Source organism: Anneissia japonica, unplaced genomic scaffold (assembly GCF_011630105.1).
Source record: "Anneissia japonica isolate Jap-2015-1 unplaced genomic scaffold, ASM1163010v1 scaffold1005_len2656397_cov198, whole genome shotgun sequence".
Lineage (NCBI taxonomy): Eukaryota > Metazoa > Echinodermata > Crinoidea > Comatulida > Comatulidae > Anneissia > Anneissia japonica.
Genome location: NW_022683792.1, coordinates 99,721 through 127,549, shown reverse-complemented (window position 1 = coordinate 127,549; position 27,829 = coordinate 99,721). Strand labels below are relative to the sequence as shown.

The window sequence follows — 27,829 nt, the reverse complement described above, 5'->3', positions numbered from 1 at the left end:
TTATTATTATTATTTTTATCATTATTATTATTATTATTATTATTATTATTATTATTATTATTATTATTATTATTATTATTATTATTATTATTATTATTATATGCATTTATACAGTATGTTGTATGTTAATGGAAATATAACGCCTGAGTAAAAAAGCTTGTTTATTTATAATAATATCAACAAATTGATTTATTTGTAAGCCTAGTATTTTTTTGAACCGTAAAATCAAATTTTGTTTATAAACTATCAAAATGAAAATTGAAAGTAATATTCACACGATGCAGTTGCTGTAAATGAGCAATTTTCTGACGGGTTGCCAGCTCTATCGTACGCAGTATACGTCACGTTGATAGACGCGCTAATGTCACCATCTGGTATAGATATCACAAAACCAGAAGAATGTGATTCATCTATAGTTACTACACACTCATTGTCTGTCCATGATGGGGGAGTCCATGTTACCGCTGCGGACGTACTGCCAAGGGGAACAACTACTTCAACGTCATCCGGGCAAGTTGATTCTAATGTCGGTATCTCTAAATCTTCAACTATAATAATTACCGAATAATACCTTGTTAAATATATAGTCGTGTCATTTCAATAATGCTCTTGTATATTTAAATCTCAAATGTTCACTTTGACAAAAAAAAAAAGTTGACATGATGTGCCTATTATGTGATGTCATCATGACCAAGCATATTACATGTTTTTATCAAATAAAATTTAATAGTCTGGAGAGAGCTTGACATTTTGTCAATGATAGGCTTACATGTGTTAGAATTAAACAATAGAATTTCGTAAAGTATTTATGTATATTATACTGTTAATAACTCGGGTTTGTGTTAGATTTAGGTGTTTTTTCAATGTTTAAATTGTTTTTGGAGAGGTATTCTACATGCTTTGAAAAACGGTACCATTTTTATAAATAAAATGCCAATAAATTTCCAAATACAAATAAAAATGTTTAGATCCATGTGTTACTTGAGGTTATGACCCGTACGAGCAAATCAATGTTTTATTTAATTATTTAAAGGATAGTTTTAACCATTATACAATATATTCCCTCATACTGTATTCACTTAACGATAATGTTAGAGTAAGTGGCGTATGTTGCTGGAGGTATTCCGTAATGTTAATACATTCATAAATCTCGTCGTTTATGTTGGCGTTATACCCCTCATCTTAATTGAAAACTTCTTTATGCCCGCCCCTTAAGTATATAGTTGCTAGACAGCGAACGTATTATGTACGTCAATACATGTGTTTTGAGAAAACAGTGCGCCTGCTGGTCCTGATTTGCGCTTCTGGAGGTCCAATCTGATAACGATATTACGGTTACATAGCCCTCATCTGGCCCTCTAATGTAAGTTCAGAATCATACATCTCATGAGAAAGATCTAGCATAATGAATAAGGGCTACCGTACTTACATATTTCACACACATAACCCTGTTTAGTTGAACACTTTAGATCATTCCAACGGCCTGAGGTCTCAAGTTCAACGCAATCTTCATTACCAGCATCGTTTGGTTCACCATTGTTGAAGTCTAGAATTGAAATATCGTACACTTGATCGATAAGTAAACAGATAATCTTTCATTCTTACGTGGTGAAAAAACTATAAATCAAATCTCAAACTAAAGTTTTTGGTCTTAATAAATTCATATTTCAATTAGAGAATTAGTTACATTAAAATAAACATCATGCGTACGTTATTAGTAGTAGATAACACTCCTCAAATTGGCTGTTTTTATATAACATTATATTACTGCCTAAACATGAAATGTAAAAAGCTTTCAAAACACCTTGAAACTACTAAAAATGACTTCCTTCCGTTCGGCTAAATTAATTAACACTTTAAGATATGTAAACCTACTTAGTGGAAGACAACTGAGTCAAAAGCCGTCAAATATATGTTGATAAAAATATATAGGTAAAAAAATGATTTGAATTTATTATAATTTGTGATTTTTAATGAATTATATTTTTATATTTCTAGTGTAAATTTTATTTTTATTGGGGATGCGCCCTCAAGCATTCTGGGTTGGCCACATTTAACAAAATTAAATTTGTGACAGGCTTGTTGGTAATTCAAATAAGATATACACTTTCTTTATTTATTCGATAAATAAAAACATAAAAAATAACAACTCGCTTTGAATAAAGGCTAGTGCCTCATTTGGAATAAATGCCTCCATGGAATAAATGCCGCGAAGCGTTTATTTTTTATCTCTAACGAATGTTCCCTAATGACTAAATAAATCGAATGGAATCAACATCATTCGCAACACACTCTATTAATGTTCTACTCCAGTAGAATTACAATTTTTTTTTTCTAACCTGGTTGGGATCAATAAGTGTTGTAGTTCCACATTTACAGTTAAATTAAGGTGTGTTTATTTGAGTATACGTATCACCTTTACACCCAAAAAATTAAACGCCTCTCTCAAGTAAACGCCTCCCTCGATTAAACGCCTCCTTCGAATAAACGCTTTCTCAAAAATCCCTCTCAACAATAAACGTCACGGGCGTTTATTCGGATAAATGCAGTTGTAACTTTATATTTTAACAATATTAATTTTAAAGTTTTTTAGACCCAGTGTAATTTATTACATTTATAATATACAGCCCTCTCTCCAGGTTTTTTTTAAAGAGTGGTGGAATTTCATAAATTGTTGTCCAAAAAATTTAAAGGTTGGTGCGCAAAATTTTAAAGGGTGCCCCCCGAAAAAAATCCTCTTATCTTAGTTCAATCTCTAGTTGAAGTGTGTCTAGTCATGGAGCTTTAATATTAGATGTTATGATTTTGTAATCATGTTCAAATGCATGTTTGCCACCGTTGTGTTCAATTATTATTATTATTATTATTATTTTAATTATTATTGTTTTTATACAGTACTTTACAAGTGGTGATTATTATTTGTGTGAAAATAGTTTAAAAAATAATAGGAACCAACTTCATACTTCTGTATTCTGACTGCAATCCATCACGTATGTAAATCGCAGGAGCAGATGCTCCTTTCCAAATTGTTTTTAGGATAGCAGGTAGGGGCACGATCCAGTGAACACTCAACTGGTAATCGTGGTGGTCGAAATGTACGAAATACAATTTTTTAATGACCTATACCAATTGTAAATGTATAAATTCAATTATGATTTATGATATTTATAAATAAATGTAGTGGTTTTTGCCACAAGGAGAACAAAAATGGTGGTGACCATGGGATGTGCAAAGCAAACAGTCAGTGAGGATATATCATTTATACCAACTTCCGACGATAGTTTTTCATTTTAGTATATAGAACTGACCCAACAACATAGCCTGCCGTTCGGATTAATTATCGTATTTCCCGATTATAAGCTAAGATCTTGACTATGCTCTAGATGCTTCAGTACTGGGGCGGATTTGGTGGTAGTGGGTGCATGCTCACAGCACCTCAGCCCTAGCATGTGGCTGGGGCTGAGGTGGAAAAGTTTGAGAAGATGGATCTCTATACCAGGAAATTGCACCTTCATATCTTAAAAATCTTACCGGTAATTCATATCAACAAATACAATTTAGGAGGTGTGATCGCACAGTCTCCGCCCCCTGCATTTTCCCCAGCAATATTACTATATTACCCAAATAAAGATCGTAACCCAAGAGATTGGCCACATTGAAATTTAGTCAATGTTACATGCTGGCTTAAATATAATACCAGTTCTACAGTAGCCTGTGCCTTATTTTGTTATACTCGCGCACGGCTGATTAGGCCTACTCACAATTTTTTACACGGTACTATCTACTGTTCATAAAAACGGATATTTCAGTGCATACTACGACCGTCACGCTTACTTTACGGTAGGTGCCTATACGTGCACGCGCAGGCTGCGTACAAAGAGATCCTGTGGTTGGGCTTGTAAAGGGTGCCTCAAGATATGCGATTGAAAAAGAGAGCTTGAAAGTGAGGGGGAAGAATTGTTGAACTGCCTAAAATTCGACACTTCGGTATTTATTGTTATAACGTTTTGAATAAATTCTGCCAGTAGACCTACATATTTTTTTTTAGCGTGGCGATAAAATTTTAAGCGTGGTGCAATCTTTGCTTATTTTGCCTAAGCGTGGCGGTCATTTCGTGTCTTTTTTCCGCCCCAAGCGTGGCGGTCCCGCCACGCTTAAGTATAGCTGGCAAGACCCCTGATATAATGACATAGGCCTATGTAATTTATATGACTAATACATTTTAATTTGATAATAGTTGATATATTAACAGCAATTATGTAGGCTCTGTCACTGTAAATACGAAATAAAGAAAAAATAAAAGAAAATACACATTTGTTAATTGAAACACTGCTTATCAGCAAGATTCAAGGTTCAAATTTCTTTATTTGTGTCCTTTCGAAAATCCATTGGTACATTAACGGAATAAGAAAGACAAGTAAGAAATTATAAATTTCAATGCATAGGATTGTAATTAGCGCACTCACTTATCTATTCTGAAAATGTTGTGCGCCTCCGTATAAACAAATTCTGGATCCGCCCCCTGTACAGGTTTGTGATTTTATCACTTTACCCGAGGGTAGCCAAGTAAAAGATGCGTTGAGAAGAAACTATCTGTTAAGATACTCTTTACTTTATCAATAATTTTAATCTCACAAATATCATCTACCATAGTTGTCTGGTGGTTTGTTGTAGAATTTTCCAGTCTGATTTATGATAGGGCCTACGTTATATTCTCTTATAATCGATTTTTCTTAAATTGCCAAACCATACATAACTTTCAAACAAAGGAGCGCTTTCAATAACAGAAGAATAAAACATTATACATGTATCCTGTAAATTTAGCTGCTGGCTAAGAAATGTATAAAAAATAAAATCTCAATAATTGATAATTCAAAATATCATATTAGTACTGATCTTACTAGTGTAATCGGAGCATTCTCCAGATTCTATCCAAACCCATACATTTTCTTCTTCTATATCTCTTAAGCCAATCCATACATCACTGCTGCTAATGGAGTCAATAAAGGTATTCTCATTTTCATCCTTCACTACAGCCAAATCGGCCCCAAGTGCAATACAGAAAGCCCTGGCATTTTCCCATGTTTTGGAGTCCGAAAAGTATTGATAACAACTGGCGTTATATGTTTCCCATTCTGACCCACACGATATACAAAAGGCTGTAAAACGAAAAAAAAAATTATATTAGAATTTATATTTCTTTATTGGAGAAACTGGTATAACTCTTCGTTACCAGAATAAAAGAACACAAATGTAGAAATTCATATGCTGGAGCGAGTATTTATCAAAATATGTAGGAAGACACTCAGGCTATGTTCTCACACGGCAGCTAACGGTTAGCAGGATCCGGATCCTGCTAACCGTTAGCTGCCGTGCGTCCATGCGAGAAAATCCCGATCCGGATACCAACAATATGATGATCGAATCACTGGCCAATAAGAAACTGGAAATTGTAAACGCGTACGTGTGATTGGTTGATGATAGCAGGATTCGGATCCTGCTAACCGTAGCTGCCGTGTGAGAACAGGTGCTAATGGTTAGCGCTAACGGTTAGCTCCCGATCCGGATACTGGAGCTCTCGTGAGAACCAGGCTGCATAGACGCACGGTAGCTAACGGTTAGCATGATCCTAGCTGTCGAAACGCGCTCAACTTGCTAACCGATAGCGCTTGCTAACACGTGCGTTTGTGGGAAAACACGTGTGTTTGTGAGACGCGCGCGTATTCCTAGCACTGTTCTGATTGGTCAAATTTAATTGACACTCCGGAAAGGTCTATTTAGAATGAAGCCCGTTTTCACAAAAATCAGATCAGGCAGTAAAAGGTAAGACAAACGCAGAAAACATAATTTCTAAAGAAAAAATTGATTGATGGATAAAAGAGAGGATAGGAAGAATCAGTATGACCTTGAATATGTAATGTCAGCCATGAGTTAAACAACATGAAAAATTCAATCCCATGTTGAACTGTCGAATTTATTTAAAACATTTATGTTAATTATTCAATTTAATTAATTTTTTTAATGACAAATAAAATCCCTATCCATTAACAGACAACTAAAGTAATACATTTCCTCTATTCTTTTTAATAGACCCTGAAATTGGCTGGTAATCAAATTAAGGATTTTTTTTTTGTAGTAAACTGTCTGTAAATCAGTTGGAAGTTAAAAACTAGTATGATTTACTTAAATGAGCTATTTAGATTTTTTCCCGCCAGTACATCTTTAAAATGTTAAAAACCTTCGGAACGGAAGGGGCTTTTACGTAGGGGTAAGGCTTAGGGCCCAAAGTGGCCAGGGGCCCAGCATCCTCGTTAACCACCGGCCTTTATGAAATATCCATTGTTATTGCTGATTGAGTAAACATCAGGATACAAAATACATAGAATCATCCAGCAGTACCCACGGAATAAACATTGAGTTAAAATCCGGTTTATTGCATTATGAAGAAATACAAATTTTCTGTTCAACTTTGTTAGTTGAAATTATTACCGAATTTACATTTAAAACGAAAGTGTTTAGCAACACAATTAAAAATAATCAATTAGAGAGAATTATTTTTTTGGTAGAAATTGATATATGTAGGCCTTGTTTTACAGGCCGAAATAATCCGATTAGTGTGAGAAAGCAATTCATATTCCAATACAATTACGACAATATTCATGGTATTGGAATATCATTATTGAATTGATTCGTATTGTTCCTCATGGCCAACGTCAAAGAACCGAAATAATCGCTCATAATGAACTGTTTTAATCGAATTACACAATCAATTTAATCGAAAGGTTGACTATCACCTTCAATTGGTATACACCTATATGGGCGGAGCCCATTAACAAAAACGGCCTTCAGATTATGGAAAGCATAACTTTAGAGTGTGATTCAAATAAATTGTGATGAAATCAGTTTTAGTTCAGCAAATGAATCCATAGGAAGCTTTTGATTAAGTGGCGAACGGTAATATGTTGGAAATAATGACATCACATCTGCGCATGCGATGGTGTTGAGTTTTCGATTGTGTTTGTGGTCTAAATTCTACCTAGGACACGTTTTGGCCCGAATCCACATTGCACGGAGAACGACTGCAATTAGTTTTAACATGGCATTTTTTCAACATTCTTCCATGGTTTTAACATTGAAAAAAAATATTTTACGGTATCTTTACTTTTCTATAACATCAAAATTACAAACTGATCTGTAGAAATAATTTTAACATGTCAAAAATACAAAAGAAGTACAACCAAATTTACAACAGGACGAGAAGGAACATCAATTACCAAAAATATTATACGGTATCTTTACTTTTCTAAAAAAAAACCAAAAAAAAACATCAAATATACAAACTGATCTGTAGAAATAATTTTAATAATAAAATATATCAAAAATACAAATGAAGTACAACTAAATTTACAACAGGACTAGAAAAAACATCAATACAATTATTACAAAAAGAAAACTTATAGCATATCCAAAAACAAATAAAGGTTATAAAACAAACACAATATTGGTTAAAGTAGGCCGCTTCTGAATGCTTTACCCAATTTTGTATACAACATAGTAAATTAAAAATAACAATAAGAATATAATGTTGCACCCCATTTATTGTTTTTATTGTTAAATTTTATATTATTATGAAAGTTTCTCCGCCTGCCGAACCAAGTAACAAAAAACGCCGCTCCCACTCGGACTACCCGATACCGATCGCTGATGAGAAAATTGAAAAGAATTCCCAATCACGACCGAAACGTCTTCACTCGGCTCAACAAGAAAGAAACCACCACAAAAGTTTTAACTTGAAACCTAATGAATTTCTTTTCCTAATTTTGTTATTGTTGCTAATTATTATTAATTGGTATTATTGAAAATATTATTTACTAATGTTTGACAAGACAATGCACTAACCTGTATCCAAATGATTGTTAATGTAAATAAGTAAAATTAATTTTACTAATATTGTCCACATGGTTTCAAACTCCAGATGAATGAGAAAAAGAAAAAAATAAAAGTAAAGTATCACACTTATCTAACAGAAATCACCAGAATAGGCGATTTTATATCTCAATCACTGTAGCATTTTTAGTATAGTCCATCTACTCCAGAAATCAAGTGATATGATTGGGAATTCACTAAATTTCTTAATATAACAACTGTATTTAAATTAATTACCGAACTATTCAAACATGGATAATCAGAATGGATACTTATTTAATCTGAACAACCAATCAAAATGATCGTTAATGTACTACTCTCTGATCTCATAAATTCCGTGCCAGTAAAACAATACTGCGCATGCACAATAACAATTGTGTGATATTATCGATGGGAAATCTATAATTTAAAATTAATAATTACAGTATATACCTGAAATTGGTCCAAAACAAAGATGTTTTTTTTTTTAATAGTTTTTTTGGATTCACATTATATAATAATATATAATTATGTCACAGTTCATTTTATTGTATTAATTATTATTAGCTTAAAATTAACATCATTTGGTTATTCTTCATTGTGTAACTAAGGCGATGGACAATGTGTTTTCATGGATTATTAGTCCAGGCGTCTGCTGGTCAGGTAAGGGCTACTATGTAAAAACAAGGACACTGGCGCAGCTTGTACTGTAGTCGGGCGGTTTCAATTCAGTTGAAGGCGAACGGAAGTTTGATTGCCTTCATTCCACCCGATTTCATAATAATTAGATACACACAGCAAGACGCAAAATTTATAAACAATTTGCTTTAGTATTGAGAGAGTATTGTTAATAAATCAATTTACTAAGTCAAACAAAATGTTATTATCAATATTATGATTATTTCATTCGCGAAATGATTGATTGAGCAATATAATACTCATTATAATTATTATAGAATCTTGATTGTTTATTTGCTATTCAAGCAGAAATTAAAGCAAACACAGAGGATCATTATTTTTGTTTGGGTATTGACGCCAAGATATCTGGCGCATTATAAGTTGGCCTGCCCAAAATGTATAAAAACAATATAATTATTCTCTAATATATATAGGCCTAGGCGTTATACAGTAAATATTTATAATAAAAAAGAAAATAATTAGCATGGTAATATGAATATACTTAGTTAGGAGGTAGGCCTAAGTGAAAACTTCAATCGTTGATGGTAGAATATCAAGGTATAGGCCCTATTGAGGAGTCATATATCATAATCAATTGTTGGTCCAGGTTTATGTGTTTTTATTAATTTGTTTTAATAAAAAACGATATAGCTAAATGATTATTAAAGTTTAAAGAAAAATACTCAATATAATTATGAGGCTTTATAAACAGAAAATGGTGTAGAAGCTTTCTAAAAAAATATCATAAATGCGAATGCAAGCACCTTTTTTATATTAAAGCAAACCATTAGATTACAAAATCCTATTTACTTGTAGTAGAGATTCGGATAGGTTCTAAATGCTATGAAGTACAAATTCAAAATATAATCCCTTGTCAGACGAACTAAATAATGAATATTAGACACAGACAAATAATTAATATTGTAACCTTTAACACAACTGAGGATAAGCCTATGTAGAATTTTTTTTAAAAGTGTTTCATTTTTCCTTAAATGCAATAACAGATAAATAATAATTATCATTTTTATTGTCATTATCACTAGCATTATTGTTAGTATTATTATTTATTGTTATTATATTGTTATTGTTGTTTTTATTTTTAATACTATACTATAGGGAAGGAAATATATAGCCCTATATGCATTTTGAGTTGGATTCTCCTGCCATGCTGTCCATTTGTGTGAGTACTAAAAAGGAAGATAATATTTTTTTTTCTGTCTGTGTTATCCCTTGGTTGTTCAGGTTTGTTTTATTGTATTTCAAATGTTCAGAGTTTCCAATTAATAAAATGAAATCAGTCTCATTAAAGGATTAGAAATTCCGTACTATACTAGGCCCTACTTGTACTTGAAATCAAGTTCCCATCCTATCTAGTAAGTTCGCACGTAACACTGTTTTCACACAAGCACCCTGAAAAAATTCAATAATAATATCAATAAACAACTAATTGGTCAGTTTACCACCATCCAGCCTCTCTACCCAAACATATAAGTATTTCCCTGTTTGGAGTGTCTGCAGATATTATTCTCCTGAAGACGATTGAAGCATCTCAATCGAAACGTCGAAACTTACTCAACAACAACAGTTCTTTTAAGAAACTACTTACGTGGTGTACCGCAAGCTTCAACATATATAATTAAAAAAAAATAGTTATGAGGACATGTACTGTCAGTCCTCAAATAATCAATAACTCAATTAAGACAATAATTATCAAGCTTTACATTTGTAAAAGTAAAAATATAAATACTATCAAGTCTACAGGTTTAATGACAAGGGGATCAAGACCCAAAACAGCAGTATCTGTGTAGTGCGTCTCTGAAAATATGAATACAGTAAAAAAATAATACAAAGAAAGACCAATCATTTTACGAGATCTTTTAAAGATTACAAAACCAGCCAATTAGAAAGTTGAAAACTCCTTTGACGTCAGTTTTGAAATAGTTTAAAGCATATATGTTAGTTAATGCTCTGAACACTGGTTACGAAAAAGGTGAAATGAGCGTTTCACAATTTAGAGCTATTGTGTCTTTATTGGAAGGAAAGGAAAACGTGAATTTAATAAGTCACCTGTATGTGATGGTCTTCAATCAGAATTTTATAAAACTTTATAACGTCTTAATCTTTTCACTCAAACCGTACGGAAAAGATCCAATCCAATCTTCGACTATAAGGCGCATTAACAATAAAACGAGCCACTCCTGTACACCAGCTCCAACCAATAAGTTGAAGCACTTGGTCTGCTTCTCAAACAGGTTTCTCGACTCACGAAGCAGTGTGTCGCAAGGGCTAACCGTGGCGATAATTGTAAATTACCATTAAATACGTAAGAGTTGACAATTGTATCACCATATCCAGCATCATCATCATCACGATCGCTTCGGTAGGCTTCCGATCCAAAAATTCGGATCCGGTGTGAATGTACATTAATGGCGACCACTGTCTACTGTTTTAGTTCTGCGACTTCTAATGTTCACAGGGGTCCCAAGTTGGAAGATATCCATTCCGGGAAATCTGTTTAAATGAGCTTTCTTAACGTTTTTAATTTAATGTTTCTGCACATGGTGATACAATCGGCACTGACTTACATGAGACAATCGATAATAAACTTTATTATCGACTGTCTCATGGAAGTATTTTAAGTAGTAAAAACAATGCAAATAGGCCTAGGCCTACTATGAATTTTCAGAAAATAGCTTATTATCCCTGAGATTCTTGCCTGCAGAAATGCGGGAGGCCGTTCCGATTTCCGGGAAACTCCCGCGACTTCTTCCGGGAGACTTGTGACCCCTGTCTTCACATGGAATGCTATTTAGGTAGACAAGCAGCTCCACTTTAGAGTTGTTTATTTATTCAAATTCTTTTGGCAACAAATCACCGCTAATCAGTTCTAATGTAAATTTAGTGGTCGAGATTGGAAGTGTCTCCTCTAAGACTGAGGTGATGAGAAGACATGGAAGATGTAATAATAATAATAATAATAGTTGGATTTGTAGAGCGCATCATGTGAAAAAGCCTCTATGCGCTTGAAATGATGTCATATAATGCTGTAGCCAAGCATCTCTTCCATCTGATGTTACAGAGAACTTTGTATATTTGTTTTTACTTTCTGCCTGAATAATTCAATAAGTGTATGCCCATTTATATTTATCAGAAAAAAATTGCCTTTGAAGACTAGATCCTACTCTACATCTACTCAGATTAACATTATCTTTAGTTGAACAATCCCCGAAATAACTGAAAGATAAAATAAGAATTCCTTTCTACTCAAAGAATGAAATAAATTTTCACATAATCAAAAAACACCATAGCAACTTATTCAAATATACTGTATGGTTCTTCGATGTACAGTACAATTTTCATTCAACTTTTATCAATACACTGTATTGTAATGTATTTTTATCCCAGACAGCACAACACTGTATTATTTTAAGTATTCTTTTATTATATTCCTGAACCACTTTTTTTAGCACAAAAAATTTATTTAGTTTGCAAAATAAATACAATTAGTTTAAAACAATACTATGGGGCTTTATTCATTTGAAGTGACTTTTTAAATTTGTATTTTTATTTTTTATATTATTATTTTAGTTTAACTTCAACACACATGTATTATTCTGAACGTAATGTATTATTACAATATATTTGAATTACAGTACAATATCCTATCCTACACGTACCACAACATCAAGTCAAAAAAATCATAATTCTTGTTCGTCAAGAATTCTTTAATTTTTAATAATTCATTTTGTGACAAAATAACTTATGTTTAATGTAATGTGAAATATGAAGATTTAACTATATTTTACTATGGAAAGCAATAATTCTGTAAATTAATATGGTGACATCGTTAGAAATTGCACAGTAGTTGTAAGATAATCCACACTCCAAACACTGTAGTACTTCCTAATACATTTCTGAGAGGATTTTTATTTACATTATGGCTAGAAAATTTAACTACTGACTGTTCTTTAACAATTAAACTGAGGCAGCAGCCGGTGCTTTTTCTTCATTGAATTTTTTCATCCTTGCTTCAAGTTCTGGTCTGAAGTGACGAATCAAACCCTAGAAAAGAAAGTAAAAAACATTTAAAGTTATTTGACTTAGATATGTAAATAAAAATCTGTAGTTGATTTTTCTCAGTTGGTGAATTAAATAAAATAATAAACATATAGTTGAGTAAACAGCATACTATGGACAGTAATAATATATTTTTTGTATTTTGATGTTATTAATGACATTTTTAGGTGTTATAATTAAGTCTAGTAATTTCTTAATGTGATATTTCTTTGTATGTTTTTGTAATGATTTGTCCTTTGTTGTTGCAATTTTGAATATAATATTTTTAATATTCTCGTATTTTTGTAAATAGTGTACATTCAGCTTAGTATTTGGCTGTTGTCTGTATATCTTTCTACTATACCTGAATGAATGAATAAATAAATAATATGACTTTTGACTATGCATACAAAAGGGCTAGGAAAGATCCAGGATCTCTGGAGTTTTAGACAATAAGGCTTGAATGCATCCTACTGGGTACCCATTTAGGCAATACTGATGAAGTGCTTTGTGCGTGGACACAGACAAGTCTCAAACTAAAAATCTTGATCTCTACTGAAACCTATAAAACCAACATACTACCACATGGTACTTCAATAAACATTTCACAAGAGGTACTTCTATGAGAGGCACTGGCCTAGGGATTCATGATACCAATAGACTTACTTGCACAGGCCACGCTGCACCATCCCCCAGAGCACAAATGGTATGACCCTCAATCTGTTTCGTTAGTTCTTGGAGCATGTCTATTTCTGATGGTTTTGCATTTCCAACAACTGTAAAGAAAATTTTAAAAACTGATTACACATAAATAGTCACATTCCACAATTCAAAAAATCAGCAATGAAAAACCACATAAATACAGTTTGGCCCTCTAATTCAAGACTTCTTTTATTGTGATACCACATTAATCCAGGACCACTTGTTTAAAGTACCGCCTTTCAATCTTCAATCTTTTATCAAAAATTTAACCCTCTAATTGCAGACTAAACACCATGATCATACTAAATGATGGTCTTGAATTAGAGGGAGAACTGCATTGAAGAATTTTACTCTTACCAAATCTATCCATAACTTGTTTCATCCATCCCATACCTTCTCTACAAGGTGTACACTATGAACAAAATAATAATGTTACATAAGATATTAATGATAATCAACTATCATATTAATACCAGTCAAATAAAAATTTTAAAATGAACCTTATTTTTATATTTAATTAGCGTTAAAAATCTGTAATACAATTCAAGATACTATTCATTTGTGAAAGACGATAAAAAAACGATCTATTAAACTTGTATTTCTGGCCTCTAGCTAAAACACAAGAACAACGATGATATTGAACCATGCGTTTGAAAGAAACTTCACAGTTCAGCGCGCGCACACACAGTGACTATCACCAGTTAGCTGACTGATCAAGTTTGGTAAGAAGACAGAAAGATTTGCAGACTGGGTGTTGTGACTTAAGCCCAAAACAGACAGCGTTATACGACGCAGCCCGACACAATTTGTTGTCGCATCAGTCTGTGTGAATTAAACACTGACGTGATGGGTCGTCACTGGAGATAGTTGCGTCGCAGCATATTACTGTAAACATATTTAATATTCTCACGATGACCTAAAGACTGTCCCCAACGATAAATCATGTCAAGCTGCATTGTACAATGCTTTCCGAGTTAGCCTTTACGTATGAAGGTTGGATAAAGTATTAATGCTAATTGTATGCAAAGTATGAGGGAGTGAAAGATTAGGATATTTTATGAGCTAGCAATATTAGGGATGTTTTTATTTTTATTGCTATGGTACTGTCATTGAGTTGATGATTATGAAGCCCTGTCCAGACTATCAAAAACATGTGAAATGCCTAAATATGATCATAACGGCATCACGTCATGAACATATATAGGCACATCATGACTATATATGGGCATACAACAGCATTTTGTCAAACAAAATTTGATAGTGTGGAAAGAGCTTAAGTTACCTGTCCACAACTTTCGTGTTTGTAGAAGTCAATTAATCTAGCAATACAATCAACTATATCAGCTTGTTTGTCAATTACTATCAATGCGGCAGTTCCAAGACCAGTCTGAGCTGCCACCAGTGCATCGAAGTCCATCATCACATCATCACAAACACTGAAAAATACAAGTGAAATCTTTTGTATCAATTGTAATGACATTGGTTGTTCCCACACAGTACTTTCTTGGCTCAAAAGGACCAGGCAGAACCTATCATACTGTAACTGCTGTAAAATATCGGAGTGGGGCCTTTTCACAAAAATGGCAAATGTATATCATAAAGAAGATATGATATAACATATTGTATGTAAAAAATTATACATATATAACATAAATGTAGGAGATTGAAATATTTAAAAAATCTGCTATTGTAAAAATACCGAAATTTCATTATTTCTGGAATAATGATACTGGAATAATTTCATCTCATTTGTTGATAACAAAATTTGAATAGTTAATATATACTTAATATAATGGTGTGTTATAAAACATGTACATTACGAAATGCAGGATGGAGTGCATTTCGATACTTGGAGTATGTATTATACTATCTTATACAATCACTTACTGCTTTGGTATAAGTGGTGTTGAAGATCCACCAGGGATGACAGCTGCAAGGTTATCCCAACCACCACAAACTCCCCCTGCATGACGCTCAATTAACTCCTTCAAAGGAATGGACATCTCCTCCTCCACGGTGCACGGAGTGTTTACGTTTCCCGAGATATTAAATAACTTGGTGCCAGAATTACGCTCACGACCAAATGACACAAACCACGATGCTCCACGACGACAGATTGTCTAAAACATCCAATTACAGAATTATAATTGTAACTTAGTTAGAGTGGGATTTTCACTAATCGATGGGTAGTTCATTTGATTGGTCAGCAAATTTGACCTGTACCTGTGATATTATGATTGGTAAAGAAGCTTGATCTTCACCTGGGTATTATGACTGGTCAGCAAGGATGACCATTCACCTGGTGTATCATGATTGGTCAGCAAGCATGACCATTCATCTGGGGTATTATGATACGCAGGAAAACTTTCAAATAATAAGCCTTGAAAACTCATGTTTCGCACCACCTAATCATTTGAACATACACTACACTTTTTGAGGAATCAACGCATTATTGAATTTTTTTTATTAGGAATTTTGGCAGTTTTCATGTTTCCAGACAACAAGTCTGAATCCGAGGACCATTTCCCTATGCAACATAAAAACCAAAAAAATATGGTTAAAATTAAAAATAGTTTTTCTTACAGGTGCGACAGCAACAGTCTCCACGTTTGCAACAGTCGTTGGACACCCAAACACTCCCACGTCAGCTGGAAATGGCGGTTTCAATCTAGGCTTTCCTTGTTTACCTTCTAGGCTCTCAATTAATGCTGTCTCCTCACCACATATATATGCTCCAGCCCCTCGATGCATGTACACATCAAAGTCATATCCTGAACCACAAGCATTCTTGCCAATGAGCCCAGCATCGTAAGCCTAAGTAAAGATATGTGATTAAAAATAACTTGAAAACATGTTTTAATGTAAATTTATTGTCCAAGATGAACATTTTCTCTAAAAAAAAATATTTTGCAATACCATACTTTGTAAATAAAATTTAATACAACATTTAAACTTTATCGTCATTAAATAATCTCGGGTAAATCTATTCTGATATTTCACATGAGGTTCTGTTCGGCCAATTAAGCAAAGAAAGTTCTGTGCTGTTTAGAACAACTGCCAACCAGGATATTTTAACTACATTGGTAAAGCGAACTTATGGTAAGCCATTCACATGTAGTCTGCTTGGATAATACACAGAATAAAATATACTAAACTCAGTATGTTTCGCTTCACTTTCTGGAGGTTTTTTTGAAATAAATTAGTAAACATAATAACCTCAAGAAGCTAGCTTCAGAAGCTAACAAAAACTTGTGACTCAAATACATATTTCAGGTGCTACCCTTTCTATTTGTTTTTATTAATAAAATAAGTGATACTCACTTCCTTAATTGCCACTTGCATGTTGGTACCTTCATTGTAGAACTCTCCTCTAATATATATGTACGCTGAAGAATACAATTAAAAGTTTTATAATAACAATAATAATAATAATAATAATAATAATAATAATAATAATAATAATAATAGTTGTAACTTAAGGGGAATACTTTGTGTTATTATCCCCTTAACATCATGTCAGTTTCCCCTTAACATCTTTTTTTAATTGTTCTCTAATTTCTCTACTGTCTATTAATTTCCCCTTAAGGTAGGTTTTAGTAACATAATAATAATAAAAACAATAATAATAATAATTATAATAGATGGATGTGTATAGTGCAAATAAACAAGGTCTCTATGTGTTCGATAAAAGGTAAGTAGACAACAAAAAAAGAATAAATAAGTATAACAGTTTTGCCTACTGTAAGCCTACCTGCTCTTGCTCCCATAGACCTGCCAGCTACTAGGCAACCTTCTATTAGCTTATGGGGATCATGACGCATTATCTCCCTGTCTTTGCATGTTCCAGGTTCCCCTTCATCTGCATTAACAACAAGGTACTTTGGCCTGCATAGAAAATACATATACTATACAAGTAGATCGGCTGTCATGGGCGGTTATAATAATACAGTAATAATAATGATAAATAATAATATTTATTTGGCAGTTAAGCTTAATCTTGCCAGGAGCACGGAATATGTATAAATCCAAACAGTAAACTGCCCTTACTCCTCATCAAATACAACACAGAAGATGCAAACAAGTTAAACTTTAAACTTACACTACCAAAAAAAGAAAACTTAACTATAATGGATATAAAATTTAAACATTTTTTAAGATAGAGGTAACAAATCAGTAATTTGAGATAAAGTAGTTTGCTAGTTAAGCTTTGAAATCAGAAATTGATGTGGATTGATGAATTTGTATGGGAAGTTGTCCCCATAATCTTAAAAAAGTTACAATACAGTAGTTGAATTTTAAAAAGCAATGGTCTTGGCCTTCCAATGTATTAAAGTGTCCTTCACACCTAATCACAGTAGCCACTGAATAACTTTAAAACCAAATGTGAGTCTATTATAAACCTTGAATACATCTTTTATACTTAAAATGCCTAATGCCCTTAATCTAATGAGGTGTCCCAATTTCCTTCCTTCTTTTTCTATAATAATTCTAGTGGTTACCTGCCATTATCAGGTTAGTTATTGATATTAATCATTATCATTAATCAGTTATCATTGATCATTCATTAACATATACTGACTACAAATAAGCAGAAACATGGGTAGCAGATGGGTTGTCATTCTTACCTGCCATCATCAGGTTTGTTCATGAAACTCCACTTCAAGCCAGTCGGGAATCCTGCACCTCCACGCCCTCTAAGTCCAGAGGTTTTCACTTCGTTTATAATCCACTCATGACCCTTCAGAAGGATTTCTTTAGTCTTGTACCAGTCACCCTTTATTGTAAAAAAAAAACAGGAGAAACAAATTAACATGAATATTTATAAAACAACAATAAAAATGATTAAAAAAGAGAAAAATGGCTGGTTGCCGCATGTTGTAGTGATTTGGCCTCTCAACATTGATGTCGGAAGTTTTCACGCTTGTGTCCTTAGGCAAGGCACTTTATCCACATTATCTCTCTTTGCTCAGGTGTATAAGTGGGTACCTGGCAGTGGTAGACATTTTATCAAATAAATAGTCCTAAAAAAAGATGTTATGTTGGCCTAACACAGGCCCCAAGAAATAGGGTACAGTAGGTAGGGTTTTTCTTTTCTTTTTTTTTTTTACTGCCACAATTTACAGCAAAGGTCTTGAAATGTATAAAATCAATTAAAGAAGCCTTTAAAGCCACTAATTGTCATGTTTTCGCCCTTTGAGTGACCCCCGACCATGCCCACTTTGCTCACGTAAATTTGTATCGTGAAATTTAATTAAAAAACAATGTCTAAGGTCGGTCGATCTTTTTAGCATCAGTCGGGTTACGCTAACATAACCTTATTTTTTATGGCCTTATGCGCTGACTCAGCAGCGGCAATTGTGGAATAAGTTTCAGAGGTATTAATTCCGATTACTGGGGGTAATAATGTGCAGTGCATAGATACATAGTGATATATAAGAATGCATTTATTATTTATTTATTATAATGAAAACAATTTCAATGCATCACATTCAATAGTTATGTTGTCTTTATACTCCTGTTGTAATGCTGGGCTAAGTACTGGACATAAAAATGTAATACTCATTTCATTAAAAAAATTGTTACTAACCCTTGCCAAAGCACCCTTGAGACGAAAATCATGACGTCCGTAAAGGTTTGTGAAAATCCTGTCTTCATCTTTCAAGTTACCGTATACCTATAAATACAAACACACTGACAATGACAATAAATAATATAAGGTAACAGTACTGCAATAAAAGGCTGTATTCGACTGGTCGTTCTTCATTAAACCACGCCCACCTGCGCAGTGGTAAAATCCTACTTAACGAAGATGACCAGTCGAATAGAAAAATGGTAAATACTAGACAAAACAAAATGGCTGCATAGTTACCGCGATACACAATGTGTAATCAAGGCTGCTTCAAATTGTGGCAGTATGGGTTTTTCGTAAAAAAAATGTTTTCATCCAGTTTTTAAATTCTGTTAGCCTACAATTATTTTTTGATTTCAATGTGGGTAAATATTATAATCTTATTTTCTAAAATTTAATCTAAATTATATTAACGCAAATGATTGCTAAACTGACCAATTGGCCATTTTTGTTTGGCCATGCATTAAACTTAACACTGATTAACGCATTCTGGTTACGTTAATTTTCATTGTCAACGAAGTCTATTTTACGAACCAGTCGAATGAAAATATTAATCAAAGAAAATTTGTACTCAACGAAATGAACCAGTCGAGTAAGCCCAAACTAATGACAAAAACAATAATAAAACAGGGTTTTAGCTGTATAAAAACAAGGATAGGTGTAAGGGTGGATGGGTGATAACATTGCTAAACTATGAATATGAGTGGATTTTAAGGATGGGCAAAGTGGTTAATAAAGGTGGGTGGAGGGCCATAAAATTAGCTTTCGATCGAGTGAATAGAAACAGCATGAAACATCTAACTTAACTCGGTATTTAACTTTCAGAGTAGATGCATAATTATATTATGAGCATTATCAAAAAAATCAGCAGTACAAAATAGCGAAATTAACTCTATAATCCTCTCAGACTGTACTGTAATTTCTAGGACAAATTGTATGATGATTTAAACACATCTTAGGGCCTTGGTCTACCTTGTTTTTAGAGCTTTGTGAAGTGCTGAGACATCTGGTTAACACATAAGATGGATACCCTGTTGTACTACTCTTCATTAATCCTGCAATAAAAAAAAAGTTTTAAATTTTAAATATCTGTTTAATTAAAGTAGTCACTGACAAAACAAGTATCAGTAATCACAGTAATTCATCATCATACAGACAGGACAGGCCCAAGACCCTCTCTGGGTCTGGGATAGGCAGTGGCTTTTTCACAGTACACAAGTACTACAACAAATTTCTTATTTTAGATTAGATTAGATTAAATAAGTGGTTAAGTTTTAAGCTTTTGGCCTTTTTAGATCCCATATCTCCCCAACTCTCCAAAAATTATCCAAGTGGTTCTTGAAAGTATTCACAGATGGAGCAGAAATGTTGTCTACTGAAGAGCATTCCATTCTTGTTGAACAATTCTTTAAGGGAAAATGAATTTTCTGCATAGCAGATCTTTGTTTATACTTTTTTTGTACAAACTTGAAGACTACGACCTCTGGTTTGTACATTCCTCTGTTAATCAGATCGATTTTTAAAGAAACTGTTAACATCGACTCCCACGTGTCCGTGTATAATTTCAAAGGTTACAATAATGTCAACTCATATTCTCCTCCTCTGTGTCAGGACCGGCAAATATGCCAAATTACTGTAGTTATTTTGCCGGTCTATTTCTTTGATTGGCTATTGTAAATTATGACATCAAATTTCGGAGTTGTATGTTTTACAGATGCCGGCAGAGACATTACACGCATTATTAACCGTACATACTGCTGGTAAAAAGCTTCTTTCTACTACATTGCCGGTTGGAATCACAAAAAGTAATAAAAAAAGTAAAGGTTTTTTAGGGCTATTAGATCAACTGTAGTTCTCAGCCATCGTCTGTACCTTGGGCCTTCGCAAACCCCGCCGCCCCTCCCCCCTATGTAGCATGGATAAGAGTGTTCAATTATTGATTGCATTCAAAACATAGGACATTCAAATAGTACTATTTGAATACAGTATACTGTACATGTATGAGAAAATTACAATCCTACAAAAAATACATAAGGCCTATAAATTTACTGTGTATATCAATGATGATATGTAGAGTAAGGATGTACAGTCTGTCTTGTTCAGAGCAGTTTATCGATTAAAGACGATCACTGTGTTCTGCACTTCCAAAAATTGCACCACCAATTGTCCGCCCTTCTGCGGAATGAATCCCTCATCATCACTAGCCTTAGTTGCGGTGATTGAATGGATCTAAGTTTGTCTTTATAAGCTGGCAAGAAGGGAAGTCTACTCTATCTACACTAAGCCCAATCGTCTGTCACAGTCAGATCTCTCTCTGTTCGCCAATATTTTGACATACAGTACTGTATATTTTTCACAACCTACTTCTCTTTTTTCGGTTTTCTTCAAATTCTTTTGTTATTATTTCGACATCCAAAAAATATATCACCAGCCTATAGATAATTCATCATCCATGGTTTTTTGGCTTTTCGTGTTTCTTTCCTGATCCTTCGTTTGCGGTGGTCTTTGTTTGATGACGTCATAATTTCATTAGCCACTCAGAAAAATAGACTGGCATTAGGCCTATATTGATGTTTTCATATTTGCCGGTGTCGGCATAATAAACACTGCCTTTTATTAATATGAGGGCCTAGGATATCCTGGTAGGGCCAAGTCCCTAGCCTACCTAGGCCTGGCCCTAGGTAGGCATCCCTTACAATGAATTGAATTCATTGATCATGATCTTGATAAAATAATTGAAAAACTCAAGCTGGAGTATCACTCAATGAAACAAAAATACAAAACAATGTGTTTCATACATATCGCTGCCGAAGCAGTCTTGCACCTAGATATAGGCCTCTACAGTAAAAACGCTATCCTGCTCGTACTAAAAAAGCCTAGGGCCTAGGCTAGGCTAGGCCTAAGCTTGGAGGCCCGACTAGACAGAGGCTATGTATGTACAGTATTGTTGGCCCAGCCTAAGCTAAGCCTTGAGACCACCATCCATACAGTGCAGCAGGCCAGGCCTACCATGCCTAGGCTGGCCTAGTAGACAGGCCTGGCTACGCTTAAATCAGACCAATATTATCATTAGATTATATATAAAGCAACGTTAGACAGATACAAACCTCTTGTAAAAGGTACTATCTTATGTAAAGATGTCATCTTCAACTGCAATCTTATATCAGTCAAATGTTTGTATAGGCTTACAGAAATATACAATTATAATATAGGCCTAGCCTACTCTTTGCTGTAATTCCATAGCTCTATCTATGTGTAATTCGGTAGTGGCTATCGGCACTGCCGCAGTGCCGTTTTGGCACTGCCGCAGTGCGACAAAGAGCTGCTGTTTTCTATCGGCACTGCCACCGTGCCAAAAAGCTGCCGTTTTTTATCGGCACTGCCGCAGTGCGAAAAGCTGCTGTTAATTAATTGAATCCATGTTTTTATCGATAGATGACATTGGTATAATTCATAATTCATAATTTTATTTCACTCAAAACTTAATGCGACTGGTAGGCAAACTAGGGAAAAGATGCCTACCAGAGAAACAATGATGGAAAAGACATAATATAATTTAAATAATAATAATAATAATAATAATAATAATAATAATAATATTAATAATAATAATAATAATAATAATAATAATAATGATAATGATAATAATAATAATAATAATAATAATAATAATAATAATAATAATAATAATAATAATAATAATAATAATAATAATAATAATAATAATAATGAGGAGGAGGGGCTGGACTGTCATGAAGGTGTTGTATTAATGATGTTCTAAATATTTAGCTTTATTATAAATAATTGATTAGGTCTAGCTTAGCCTATATTATTGTTAACATTATATTATATTTGTTTTACAATTAGTAATTAAAATAATTATTTCTCATTAAATTATTAAATATATACATTATATATTATATAGGCCTATGCATACACACAAAACAAAAAATAAACAATAATAATAATAATAATAATAATAATAATAATAATAATAATAATAATAATAATAATGATAATAATAATAATTTTACGATAGTTTGATTAATGAGATAATAATAATCAGCATATTAAATAAAATTACTCCATGCATGCAAAACCTGCTTTTTAAATAAAAATGTTACCTATTTGATTCGGTTTCAAAATAATAATAATAATAATGATGAAGGTGCTCGAATAATGCTTTAATAAATTATCAGTTTCATTGTAATCTCTATGTTAACCAAATAATTTTATGAAGCATTTAACAATTTAGTGGGCCTAACGCTGGTTGTAAATGTAAAACAAAACAAAAACAGATGCTAATATTATCGCAAGATTACCGCATATTTTTGGTAAGCATAGCTCAGGATGGTTCACACGAGGTGACAAATATCCGTCGAAATGCCGTATAAATAAACTGCAATTAGGCCCATTTAAATAATTTTCACACGAACTTACTAATATCTTAATTAATATATCTTAACATCTTAAATAAGTTAATTACTAAATAATTAATAGATCGATATAAACATTGTGACATATAATTACAATTTATTAATATAGTTTAATTAATAATAATAATACAAAAATCTGCAACGACTTTTTCAGGTCAGAAATCGGCATCAATATGTAATTTTTCAATCGCGATATTCGTATTTTTTTCGGTTCATTGAAGTAGCGATGATAAACATATATAATAATTAGTTTATAGTCACATTAAAAATGCAAATTATAATATAATATATATATAGTATATATATATGTTATATATATATGTATATGATATTGAAAGGAGTTAGCCGTTAACACTGTTTAATAAATATAAATCATCAAAAGACATGATGGAACATCGTAGGCTACCCTGTAGCCTTTCAAGGAATAAAGTCCTATAATAATATAAGTCCTGTGTAATAAAATTCCTCCGACGGGATTTAACAACAATAATTATAATCATTATTATTACATTAATAGAATTAAGTTAATCCAGCAATTAAACTGCTGAGTTAATTGTTTTAACTGCCTTCTAATACAATAATACATAAGAACATTAATAATAATAATAATAATAATAATAATAATAATAACATTAAATAGGATTAAATATGCCAACAATTACAATGCTAAGTAAATTGTTTAACTGTCAGCTAATACTATACGGTAGGAACAACATTAATAATAATAATGAAGATCATAATATTACATTAATAAGATAAACTAAGCCTACAGTTGAGAAGTTAAATAAATTATATTAACATTCATCTAATTTTTAACTTTATTAACCACTTTTTATTTTATAAAATGTTTTGTTTATTAGTGAAAAGGAACATAATTTAATAAAATAAAGAAAAAAAAAAAACAAGATTGATTTGGACGTAAGTTGATTTAATATGATGAATCATTATTAATGGTATATACCTATTATATATTTCTATAAATTAATCAACAAATATCCCATTAATCACATTATCGCAAATATGCCTATTGAAATATTATTGAAGTATTATTAGTTCTTTGTTAAAGCGTTATTCGAGCACCTTCATTATTATTATTATTATTATTATTATTATTATTATTATTATTATTATTATTATTATTATTATTATTATTATTATTATTTCATATATTATTTATCAACCATACTAACATTGAAAACTTGAATTATTTGGATAAAATTATCATAGGAAAACTTAAACTTATAATTTAAAAGATTATTTATTAAAACAGAATAAAATAAATAACATCTTCATTTATAAGGTTTTGCATAGACGCAAGTTGATTTAATATGCTGATTCATCTCATTAATCAAACAATAATTATTCATTATTATAGTATTATTCGAGCACTGTTATTATTATTATTATTATTATATTATTATTATTACTACTACTATTTTATTTTTAATTTTTGTTGTTTTATTTTTTGTTTTATGTATGGGCCTAAATATATGTATATATTTAATACTTCGAAATAATTATAATTAATTGTAAAACATATAGAATATATTGCATAGGCTAGGCTAGATCTAACCAATTATTGATACCATAATTTAAGGTTGATAATTAACTCTAATTTGAATAATTATTTATTAATTGTTTAAATTAATGAAATCAATTATATTTTTATTACCTCTAATAATTATTCATTATTATAGTATTATTCGAGCACTGTTATTATTATTATTATTATTATATTATTATTATTACTATTATTACTACTACTATTTTATTTTTAATTTTTGTTGTTTTAATTTTTGTTTTATGTATGGGCCTAAATATATGTATATATTTAATACTTCGAAATAATTATAATTAATTGTAAAACATATATAATATATTGCATAGGCTAGGCTAGATCTAACCAATTATTGATACCATAATTTATCGATAAAAACATCTATTTGATTAATTAAACAGCAGCTTTTCGAGTGGCAGTGCTGATAGAAAACTGCAGTGTTTTGGCACTGCGGCAGTGCCGATAGAAAAACGGAGCTTTTTTCGCACTGCGGCAATAATGCCGATAGAAAACAGCAGCTGTTTGGCACTGCGGCAGTTTATTTATTTATTTGTGACACTTCACCTTTGTATCGGTGGCACTCACAAATAGTGGTGCGGTCTTACAAAATATACAACAAAAAAAGGATAGGATAATCAAAACATTAATAGGCAAAACAAGAAACTGAACTTAAAACTTAAAATTAAGTTAAAAAGGGCAAACACTGAGGTTGTGAGGCCGCTAGACATTCTTTAAAACTCATCCACGTGATTTTCCAAATAATTTAAATATCATGAATATTTAATAGACAGCTCCATAAAGGAGCTAGCCAGGGAGTGTGACGGTGATCTGACATTAGTACAGGAGGTTTATTGTGGAAAGTTGGAATTATTATTATTATTATTATTATTATTATTATTATTATTATTATTATTATTATTATTTAATGTTAACCTGGCTCCAGCCAGGTACCCTATCCACTTTCTCCAATGTGGCTAACAAGCTCCAGCTTTAATTTTCTGGCCAAAATAATTTTAATCTATTTTTTAATTGTCAAGCATATAAGACTGGGAGTAATCAAATTAATATTTTAATAAATTACCAATTATTAAAATAATTTTTTTTGTTTTATTTAGGCCTAAGGTTGATAATTAACTCTGATTTGAATAATTATTTATTAATTGTTTAAATTAATGAAATCAATTATATTTTTATTACCTCTATTTAATTTGAGTGTTTGCTTGATTTATATGTAAAATAATTATGATAAAAACAATTACACGGAACTCAGAAGCACCAAAAAAACGCAGCACAGCAGTCATAATGATATGTGGGCCATATAAGCTCAACCTTTCGAACGGTCCGTCCATCAATCAAGCAATTATCATAGTGCAGTACATTCTGATCAACCTTTCGAACGGTCCGTCCATCAATCAAGCAATTATCATAGTGCAGTACATTCTGATTCTAATTATAAAAATGTACAAAATATTCTTCTTTAGGTACCGGTACATTTTTTTTTTTAATGAAATTTGTTGGATACAAATCAACAAATAAAACCAAGAAAATTGTTATGCAATACAAATCGGATTTCAGAAACTATTTATTATGCAAGAGAACAGACAGCTGTTATACTGTATTATCATTTAAGTTATTCTTCTTTACTGTAGTCTGTTATCTATTGTGCAAGAATGCAGACAGCTTTTATACGGTCATTATCATTAAAGTTATTCATTAAATTGAACATTAAAAACTTGTTGAATACAAATCGAAAAATAAAACTAAGACAATTTTTATGCAATACAAATCGGATTTCAGAAACTACCGTATTTATTATGCAAGAATACAGACAGCTGTAATACTGTATTATCATTGAAGTTATTGTTCTTTACTGTAGCCTGGTCTGTTATCTATTGTGGAAGAAGCAGACAGCTGTTATGCGGTCATTATCATTAAAGTTATTCTTTATTATTAACACATTAAAATGAACATTAAAACTAAGATTTTTTTTTCCATTATTTTTTATTCTCCACAATTTCCATGTTTAACAGTTGAAATAAAAGCTACTTTAGCAATTACAGTGGGGGTTAATAACATCCACACCGTTTCTAAAGTGTATACTTCTGAGAATACTCATCATGCATACATTTACCTGCATAATATTTGTCTATGGTGTGCATTTTCAAACCTATATTGAAAATATGACACGAAAAAGTTCTATATTTAAAAATGTGCCACATAACAATTCATCTCCACACTTCATTGATAAATTAGACCTTACCACAACATGATACCGATGAAGTAGGACCGGTCATACTAATTACCGTAAAAAATTAATACGATTCTGAGCGTTTTGTGATATACACATGGCATAGGCAAATAGATTATTAATATTTATAATGATAATAATAATAATACTAATATTGATGATAATTAATAAAAATGTTAATAATAATAATAATAATAATGATAATAATAATAATAATAATAATAATAATAATAATAATAATAATAATAATAATAATAATAATAATAATAATAATAATAATAATAATAATAATAATAATAATAATAATAATAATAATAATAATAATAAGGCAAGACTTTTTTTATTCCTTGTCTTTTTTTTATACTTATTTTTTTAAAGATTATCGGAGGAGGGCGAAATAACAATAAAAAAAAATGTTGTTGTCTTATTTAGCAAATAGTTTTGCCAAAATCATCCAGACGGAGGAGAAAATAAAAATACAATTTTATTGGTGAATTTGAAATAGGATGGATCGGAGACGCAGCAGTTGCTCATCAGTGCTGCTATAATTTTGGAATTTTATATTATATCAGTGCTGCTATGTTTCATGAATTTTATGTTATATCATCTCAGTTTTG

General features: G+C 31.8%; 2 protein-coding genes across 2 annotated transcripts in view; both read right to left on the bottom strand.

Moving 5' to 3' along the window:
• LOC117101302 (mucin-12-like) overlaps positions 1-11,270 on the bottom strand; it is a 64,281-nt gene extending 53,011 nt beyond the window's left edge. Inside the window, exons 1-4 of the mRNA XM_033241269.1 lie at positions 7,900-11,270; positions 4,902-5,159; positions 1,430-1,546; positions 276-548 (exon numbers count right to left, since the gene is read on the bottom strand). Coding sequence (XP_033097160.1) covers positions 276-548; positions 1,430-1,546; positions 4,902-5,159; positions 7,900-7,960 — 709 coding nt within the window. The 5' untranslated portion in view covers positions 7,961-11,270. The remainder of the gene's footprint in view (positions 1-275; positions 549-1,429; positions 1,547-4,901; positions 5,160-7,899) is intronic.
• Positions 11,271-12,287: 1,017 nt separating this feature from the next.
• On the bottom strand, positions 12,288-22,230 carry LOC117101393 (NADH dehydrogenase [ubiquinone] flavoprotein 1, mitochondrial-like). The gene is made up of 12 exons (XM_033241373.1): positions 22,078-22,230; positions 19,943-20,025; positions 18,929-19,015; positions 17,967-18,115; positions 17,093-17,226; positions 16,663-16,727; positions 15,925-16,155; positions 15,229-15,461; positions 14,624-14,777; positions 13,699-13,753; positions 13,306-13,415; positions 12,288-12,645 (listed from the first exon to the last, which is right to left on the bottom strand). The coding sequence occupies exons 1-12, from the start codon at positions 22,112-22,114 to the stop codon at positions 12,559-12,561; spliced, it is 1,425 nt and encodes a 474-aa protein (XP_033097264.1). The 5' UTR covers positions 22,115-22,230; the 3' UTR covers positions 12,288-12,558.
• Positions 22,231-27,829: the final 5,599 nt, after the last annotated feature.

Coding starts and splice junctions, on each gene's coding strand:
- LOC117101393 (XM_033241373.1), bottom strand. CDS start 22,114: ATGACATCTTTACATAAGATAGTACCTTTTACAAGAG. Junction 19,016..19,942: donor CACAAAGCTCTAAAAACAAG/GTAGACCAAGGC, acceptor TTGTATTTATAG/GTATACGGTAACTTGAAAGA. Junction 16,156..16,662: donor TGCAAGTGGCAATTAAGGAA/GTGAGTATCACT, acceptor ATCTTTACTTAG/GCTTACGATGCTGGGCTCAT.